The 9,210-nt window shown below is 42.5% G+C and overlaps 1 protein-coding gene across 1 annotated transcript; it reads right to left on the bottom strand.

Moving 5' to 3' along the window:
* Positions 1 to 279: 279 nt before the first annotated feature.
* Positions 280 to 7,095, bottom strand: LOC113417827 (immunoglobulin lambda-1 light chain-like). Its single transcript, XM_087956689.1, has 3 exons — positions 6,932 to 7,095; positions 4,519 to 4,881; positions 280 to 738 (listed from the first exon to the last, which is right to left on the bottom strand). The coding sequence occupies exons 1-3, from the start codon at positions 7,089 to 7,091 to the stop codon at positions 410 to 412; spliced, it is 852 nt and encodes a 283-aa protein (XP_087812815.1). The 5' UTR covers positions 7,092 to 7,095; the 3' UTR covers positions 280 to 409.
* Positions 7,096 to 9,210: the final 2,115 nt, after the last annotated feature.

Genomic DNA, 9,210 nt, shown 5'->3' with positions numbered 1-9,210 from the left:
CTTGGCTCATGGGGATGGAGCTTAGCAAGTAATGTAAGTTCAGCTCAACTGATTTCATTTATGATGGAAGGGCTTGTGCCAACTCATAACATGTTTAAACGCGAGCCCCATGTAAGCACAATGGCTTCACCAGAGATCAGTCTTTCGATAGGGGAGATTGCATGAATTCAAGGCGGCAGCAGTGGAACTCAAGGGGAGGCAGCTACTGACCAAGCACCATTCAAATTACAACTTCCTTCCGTGCTCTTCCCAAATAAATAAATAAATAATCAGACAGCATTAAGTGGTGAATATATGTTTACTGGGGGGGGGGGGAGCCAAAGCATGGAGCAGGGCACACTTTGCCGAGAGCTAAAGGGGAGTGAGAAGTAGCAGCATGGGAAGAAGGGAGGCGTTGAGGTGAAACCATTTACTTCTCCATGCACCATTGCAGGCTCCGTTCAATCTTGGCCCCAGAAGATTCATGACTCACAGAACACTGAATAGGGGTGAGAGAGTTAAAGAAATTGCGTGATACATTCAGGATGCTGGAGGTGGTGTAAGTGCCATCCCCATTCAAGGTCACGGGTCCAGAGGTCACTCCTTCAGTTATATCTTTCCCAGCTGCACTCCACTTGATCTCTAGTAAGCCTGGGTAGAAGTCTTCAACTACACATATGGCATGGACATCAGAAGATTCTGGCTTCTGGGAAACGTCAGACAATATGATGACGGATGATGGTACTTGTGCTGATTGTCCTGGGGAGAACAAGAATAATTGAGTCTTGCCGTTCTCCCAAACTGCCATAATATTGTTGTTTCGGAACCATACTTCTACAATTTAGAGTCAACCCTTGCCTTTTGAGATCTGATACAGGTACAGATTAACAGACCTTGGAAGGGACCTTGTAAGTCATCTGGTCTAAAAGTCTGCTGGATTGGCTGATTAGCTGCAGCAGCACTCACTCAGCACTGAGATCTGTAAAGGCAGTGGTGGAATTCGACCGGTTCGGTCTGGTTCTGGCGAGCCAGTAGGAACGATGAACAGCAGAGACCAAATTGGTTCTCTCCACCACTCTGCTGTTGGGCCCACCCGCCCGCCCGGGTTTCCATACTCATTTTTATCTGCTAAATTTGAAGCGCAGCTGCTTTGCGTGGCACAGAATAGTGCTGCGTGGCAGCTGCTGAAGCGACTGGGATCGTGCAGGCTTGCAGGAGGCGAGTTAGAATGCCTCTGCGCCTGTGCAAAGTGCGCATTTGGTGCCTGCGTGCATGCAAAGTGTGTGCACGCACGCAAAGTGCGCCCACCAAGCCACACCCACCGAACCGGTGGCAACAATATTTGAATCCCACCACTGGTGTAAAGGTGTGACTTCTGCAGTTGAAGTCTGGCATTTAGAAAGCAACAGATCTTCAGTTGCTGCCCGATGAGTCTGAGCCTTTTCATGTCTTCTACGGATGATTTTTACTATCTATTAGCCATCTTTTCACAACTTGCTTCTGAATCAAGGAGAGGTTAATGTGTTGTGAGAATTATAAAAAAAAATTATCCAAACAGATCCAGTTGTCAGCTTTGAAATTCAGCTGCCACATATAATGGAAGGGGGTGGGGTGGAGGAGTTGAAAAGTTCAAGGTTATTCATACCAAGAAATTCCAGTTGCAGTTAATTGGTTCTCGTGATTTATGAAGTGTAGAAGTGGGAAGAGGGAAGGTGGATTCTATGTAATGCACGAAAATACTTTCACTTTGGGAAATTGCCTTAGACGTACCAGATCTGTTCCTAAATAAATCAATTGGAGAGACTATGTCTCGGAGTGATTGATATCATGGAAACTTTCTGGATGCCTTACACCAGTCAGTTGTAAGTGGGAACCATCAAAACATATCAATTGGCCTCTTTGCAATCCTGGTCCTCCATTAAAAAGAAAATCTAAGCCTTTCTATTACAGAACTCACTGCTGAAGCTTAGTGACACAGAATAGGCATTTCAGACACAAGACAGTTGAAATGGTCAAGCTATACCTACAGGTAGCCCTCAACTTACAACTGTTCATTTAGTGACCCTTCAAAGTTACAAGGGCACTGAAAAAGTGACTTATGACCATTTTTCACACTTAGTGACTGTTCCAGCATCCCCACGGGATCAAAATTCAGGTGCTTGGCAACTGATTCATATTTATGACAGTTTTAGTGTCCTGGGGTCACGTAAGCCCCTTTTGGGACCTTCTGACAATGGGGGAGCCAGAGTCACTTCACAACGGTTTGATTAATTTAACAACTACAGTGATTCACTTAATAACGGTGGCAAAAAAGGTCGTAAAATGGGGGCAAACTCACTTAACAAATGTTTCACTCAGCAACAGAAATTTTGGGCTCAATTGTGGTCGTAAGTCGAGGACTACCTGTATTGCTCCCTTCTGGGCTAATTGGAACTGGATTAGTGATAACGTGTTATCTTGCTAGTTCCCTTCTGGTGCAAGGCCTTGTGGGATATCAGTTCCTGGAGAAACTGTATGGACATTTTTTTTCCAGATCTAGCTGCAGAAATCCACATTACTATTAGATAGTAGCAGAGGTGGTACTCAGCAGGTTCTGACCAGTTCTGGAGAAATGGCAGAGGAAATTTTGAGTAGTTTGGAGAACCAGCAAATACCACCTCTGACCACTCTGCCCCCATCTATTCTCTGCCTCCCGAGTCCCAGCTGATCAGCTGAGTCTCCTTTTGTTGCCCTGCACAGGAGAATGGAGCTGGAAAGCAGGTTAGTGGGGTGGGGAGGGAATGGGGATTTTGCAGTATCCTTCCCCTGCCATGCCCACAAAGCCACACCCACAGAACAGGTAGTAAAAAAAATTGAATACCACCACTGGATAGTAGTAAAGATTTTTGCCATTCAGGTCTAATTGCTCTGCTCCAGGGCTGTCAAATTCCCTGCCCATGGGCCGGATGCATCATGTGCTGCCCACACCCACACCCGGTTTAGCAAAGGGGAAAAAAAGTCCCGATATATGTCATGTGATGCTGCCATGACACCATGAGTTTGACACCCCTGCTCTACTCTGTCCTCCATGTTTCTCCCCTCAATTAATAGGACAGAATTGAGTGCTGTCAGAATCACTGGTGAGGAGATTTGACTCGGTTAATAGCTGACTGGGGCAGTGGTGGGATTCATTTTTTTTTACTACCGGTTCTGTGGGCGTGACTTGGTGGGCATGGCAGGGGAAGGATACTGTAAAATCTCCAGTCAGAGGAGGTATTTTCCGATTCTCCAAACTACTCAAAATTTACACTACCAGTTCTCCAGAACTGGTCAGAATCTGCTGAATACCACCTCTGGACTGGGGGATATATGCGTTGTGGAAACAGAACCATTGTGCAAATTCAGTCTAAGCCCGATCACCACTAAAGGATAACAAGCAATATCAACATTAACTTTGCTGCCATCTAGTGGCCCCTTGTAAATAGAGCGTTCCATAAGCTGGCAGCCTTCAGTTATTTGGTTCAGCTACATGTAGAGTTCTCAGGGGAGGCTTAGCCAATGGCTGCTGTTCTCACAATAAGACCAAACCCCATTTGTTAGTTATTAAAGCAGTGAAACCCAACCTTTTGGGCATCAGGGACTGGTTCTATGGAGAGAGGTTTTTCCGCGAACTGGAGGGGTTGTGATTTCATGTGCTGCTTGCATCCCCTGGATGGGGCTTCGCTTATTTGCAACGACCGATTTCTGGCATGCCATGGACTGGTTGCCAGTCCATGGACTGGGTGTTGGGGACTCCTGCACTAAAACCTCAGGGCAACCCAGATTTTCATAACATTTAAAATGCTATAGACCAGTGGTGGCTAACCTTTTTGGGCTCCTGTGCCAAAAACTGTGCGCACGCTCGCATGCTCACACTCGCATGCCAGCACCCAGAAGGCAATGCACGCCCCCCATGCTCCCTGCACATATGCACACACTCCCCCCTGCCACCCCCCTTACCTGCACTGCGCCTCACAACTGATTTTCAGCCGGTTTGAGGCCTTTTTCGGCCTCCCAAAGGCTTGAATAAAGCCTCTGCAGGCTTTTCAGGACGAATAATAGGCCCGTTTTGTCACTTCCAGTATTTCCGAAAATACAGCAAGTGATGAAATGTGTCTATTGTTTGGCCTGAAAGTCCTGCAGAGGCTTTCCTCAAACCTCCGGGAGGCCAAGGAAGGCCAGCCGAAAATCAGCCGTGAGGTGCATGCATGCGCCGTGAAGGAAGTTTGCCTGCGGCTCGCGTGCCGGAACAAATGGCTCTGCTTGCCACATGTGGCAATAGGTTCGCCATCATGGCTATAGACTGTCCTCATCTTCGGCAGAAACAAAACATTCAGTTCTTTTGCTTCAAGGTTGAGGCTGCTTCAGGGTGTTCAGCTCAAGGAAGCATCTCACTACTTTTTCCCCTGTTCTGGTATTCTAGCAGCATTTGTCCCCTCCCTCCCTCCCTCCCTCCTTTGTAAAGACACAGAGAAAGAAAATGCCTTCACTTTACATCTGTTATGTAGTATTCCTGCTCACCTCCTGTGATGATGAGCCGTGTTCCACTCCCTGAGACTGCTATCTGGAAATAATATCCCTCTGCTAGACAGAAGTAGGTGGCACTTTCCTCTGTTTGCACCTGCTGGATCTGCAAGACGTAGGCATTGGTGTCGGCATCCCGGATGGGCACAAAACGTGCGTCAAATGAAGAGGATCGCTCTATCTTCCCATCGATGGCATGCTTCAGGATGAAGGCTGGGCTTTTGCTTGGCTTTTGCTGGAACCAGAAGACATGGTAGTCCTGGATCTTGCCACTTTGCAAAGGGCACTGCAGGACTGCAGTAGAGCCCTCAGCATATGAGGCCTGAGGTGGCTGGATAGGCACGGGTTGCAAGGCTCCCCCTGAAGAAGGAAGAAGAGGAACAGAGATCTACCCTACAGCTGAAAGTTGGAAACACCTTGATTCATTTTTCTTTTGAAAGAATCTGCTCATCCCTGCCTGCTGAGATCTGTATGGAGAACTTCCCTTTCCAGAGAAGGAAAATTGGTTGGGCCCATTAAACAAAGCATTTTTATTTGGTTGTGCAACACACTTAATTAAATTAGTTCAAGACAGAGCAGCTCTAATTTGCAGAATATCCTAAACTTGGTTTTAACTTGGGCTACTTGGTTATCCATATCTTGACCCATGGATTAGCTCAGGGTTCAGTATACTCTGCAATACCACTGACATCCTCTCCTTCTCCCTAAAACAGGGAATTCATAGCCATACAGGTCCATGGTGATGCAATGGTTAGAATGCAGTATTGCCGGCTAACTCTTATTCCCACTACCAGCAGTTCAATCCTGATGGGGTTCGAGATTGATTCAGCCTTCCATCCTTCCAAGGTTGGTAAAATGAGAACCCAGATTGTTGGGGACAATATACTGACTTTGTAAAACACTTAGAGAAGGCTGTAAAAGCACTATGAAGGGGTAGATAATCTACGTGCTATTGCTATTGCTAAGTGTTATGTTAAGTATATTTTGTTTCTGCAGCTTTTCTATCGTGGCTCAAAAGCTCTTGGATTTTTTTTCCAGAAGCCTATTGGCCTGCCAAAGTGAACAAAGCTCATGTTTTTGAAAGGGACTTTCAAGATTCACAAGTGTGATTTCATAGATATTCTGTTTTAAATAGTATTACATAGCCTTTTAATTAGTAGTAATATGAGGCTGTGCCTTTTTTTAGGGGGGGGGGGCGGAGAACAATCTCTTTTGCTACTTTGCAAGCTATGTTAAGGTGACCAAAAGAAAGAGAAATACATTGCAATAATATTGCTAACAACCTTCCATTGTAAACCTGCAGGGAAATGTTGTTTAGAACATTATGTAGCATCTTGCTTTTCAACAGTGATAGCCATTCTCTCAGCCATTCACAGAAGCACAGGACAATTGGTTGACTTACATAACTAAAAACTTAAATGTGCCTAGTTAGACAGAGGTTTTGGTGAGAATTTGTCCCAAGCAGACTTATGTATGCATGTCCCACAGAAGATAACAAAAAAATCATGCTGTGAGTGTATCATAAATGGTAACATCATATATTTGTCAGCTTTAATACAATCCCATTAATACATTTAAACAGATCATAACTTCAATATCCCACAGTCCCACAAATACAAAGTATTTGTGTATTCAATGTACGGCCTGATAACAGAACTAAAAAATATACTTGCTAGGAAACTTTCCATGCTGCTAGTTCAGTATTGGTTAAAGAATGGCCAGAACCATGCTTGGTGGCAAAATCTAGGTAATCAAAAATAGTCTAATTATAGGAACTAATTAGCCGTTAGATGAGAGACAAGGGGAAAACTCAGAGCTGTAAGCTAGTCTCCAAGAAGTCAAGCACAACTTGAAAGAGGTTTTAATGATTGGAAAGATGGAAGCGGGGTAATACAGTGTTTTCTGTTCTAGTTTAGTTTATATATTTTTTAAAATCACAGTGAGAAGGAAAACAATTTACAGCACATCTCAAAACTGGCGTTTGGCTATGTAACAAAGGGGAGAGAGCTTGGGATTCTTAGCCTTATCTCCAATACACATCACCGCGCACGAACTTTGCAGACGTTTCAAAGTGGAGATCTCTTGATCTTGTGGTATTGTCCCACAGACCATCAGAGGGCACTCTGAGCATTATTTGCTCAGGGGACCAATATGACAATAATTGTTTCTATCTACTTGTCATTGAGATTCCTGCTTATTCCATGCTCCTGAAAAAAAAAATGGAAATATCTATCTGTCTATCTATCTATCTATCTATCTATCTATCTATCTATCTATCTATCTATCTATCTATCTATCTATCTCTATCTATCTATCTATCTATCTATCTATCTATCTATCTATCTATCTATCATCTATCTGTGCCCTAATTTTCTCTTTTCTCACTCTTTTAGTTGGCACATGTACTCACCCTGGATGGAGAGAGCCAATGAGAGGCACAGCAAGATCTTAGAACTCATCCTTCTCTGCTCAGGGTGGGTCTCTGGAGCGAAGCCGGTTTTCAGATCTTCACCGTAGAGAACACGTACCAGGCACGGTGTTTTATGGGTCTCAAACTCATTTGCAAGCATTTGCTTACAAAACCAGCTTCTTTCCTGACTTTCAGGCAATATAGCTTAGTGATGAGCTTAAGGCAACAGAGCATAAAGCTGATTATAACTGTACTGGGGGATTTCCATGGGGGATTTCTTCAACCTTTGAATGTATGCAGGTTCTGTTTCTTCCAAAACAGTGTGGTCCTACTGAATTGGGATAATTGAAGTTATCCTAACAATGTGTTTTATTCCGTTAAAAAAAAAATCCTTTGCATCCAGGCAGAAAAGACCAAACATTCACAAATAAATCCTTTATTTAAAGCAGATTTCCAGATTGCAAGAACAAAAAAAGAAAGGTTGCTGCTCCTAATTGTTAGATCCTTAATGATTAAAAAAAAGCCTTAGCAATTTTGTTAGTGTAGTATTCTACCTAGTTAATTATTTTCCATCCATTCTTACAAACTTCTGAGGATGAATTAGCTGGTCTCTACTGGAAATGTTGAACTAGCCTTCCCACCTTTTAGCATTCCTTTAAAGTGTCCTTTAGCAGTTATCTTGTTATGCAGGCATTTGTATAACTAAGGGAATAATTATTTTCCCAGTATGGTTTATATCCGAAATACTGAATGTTCTGATAATTTTCTTTAAAGCGCCATATGATTTAAAAGTACTCTTTAAATTTGATTTCCAACATGCATTAAGTTTTGGGGGGGGGGTCTATAATTCTAATCAGTAAATAATTTAAAATTTAAATTTAATATGCAATGTATTCATATGTAATTTAAAAAAAATTAATAATTATTTAAAATTTAATAAACCATTCAGAATTAATATTTAATTTAATAAATTTAATTTAAAAGGACCCTTTATTACTGAGATTTCTACCTCAGTTCAGTATAACAACTCTGAGAAGTATACAGAATCTAATCCATAAAGAGAAATAGTCTACAAATACACAAAAAATGACAAAATGACAATAATGGCAGCTGACAAAACATGCCTAAATATATATTAAATTCCTTTTCTCCACAGCACTCTTCTCTCAAAAGATGGGGAAAAACATGCTTATACCATAGTTAAGCATGTCACTCTTCTGTTCCTGAAAGTTCTATGAAAAAATAAATTTAATCACTTTTCATATGTTTTGGGGAACAGAGCCAAATGCCACTCAGGGACAAATTTCTCAAAGGGTGTCCTAACAGAAACTTCTTATTTCCAGGGTCCTTCTTCCTATCCAGGGGTATTCATACAGGAGTAAAAATGGGCAAAATGGCAGGCGTGGTGCCACAATTGAAATCCTACCTCTTTCCTATGTGTGTGCATACAAACATGCATGGCCTGGAAGGTGATGCGGTGCCAGCTATCAAGCAGATTGTGTTCCCTGTTGGCAGATGCTGTGCTGTCCTATCTCTCACTGAGTGGGAAGTTGTAATGGTCTGTGGGAATAACCTTGGGACACAGACGGAAGAGCCCCATCCTAGACAACCGTCATGCAAATGGTATCTCAGGCCAGAGAAGGAAAAGAAGTGTACAAAGCATCTCAGAAGGAAACACCCCCCCACCACCAGTTCTCTGGAAAGTGAAGTCAAGGGCAGTGCAGTACTTATAGACTGGCAAGATCCTGTCACTGTAAACTTGCAGTGAAGGTAATGTTAGCACTCATGATTTGTACTTCCTGTCTGGACATGTCTTCCTTGCTGACAGGAAGGGACTGGCATCTATTGACCTCCCTGACAGCATCTTTTGGGCAGGCAGATTCTACCTGAAACAGACCATTTTGTACTTGGGAGGAGCAGTCTATGTTTTTCTCTCTCTGTGTGATTTCTATTAGAGGTATATACAACAAAAGCAAACCCATCTTTAATCTTTTCCCTTCATTTAGGCATCTCAAATAATTTAAACAAGGAATGTCCATTTTTCAGACTTGGAAAATCTTTGCTGTTGTTTTCATTAGGTTGTTATTGTGTGTGTGTGTGTGTGTGTGTAAATTCAAATGAAGAGGATATATATATGCCTTGCTGCTGATAGAATTTTAAAAATTGTATCATTTATTGGTTGAACATTACAACTGTCTTAAGTTTTTAAATTAATCTTTTAAAGTTTGATTTCATAAAAGTTTCTACAAATCTATTCTTTGTAGTATATACAGTATATG

This window comes from Notechis scutatus, chromosome 2, assembly GCF_049901735.1.
Source record: "Notechis scutatus isolate UNSWTSFEM ecotype Mainland chromosome 2, rNotScu1.2, whole genome shotgun sequence".
Lineage (NCBI taxonomy): Eukaryota > Metazoa > Chordata > Lepidosauria > Squamata > Elapidae > Notechis > Notechis scutatus.
Note: the sequence above shows the minus strand (reverse complement) of the source record. Positions and strands in the feature narration are given on the sequence as shown.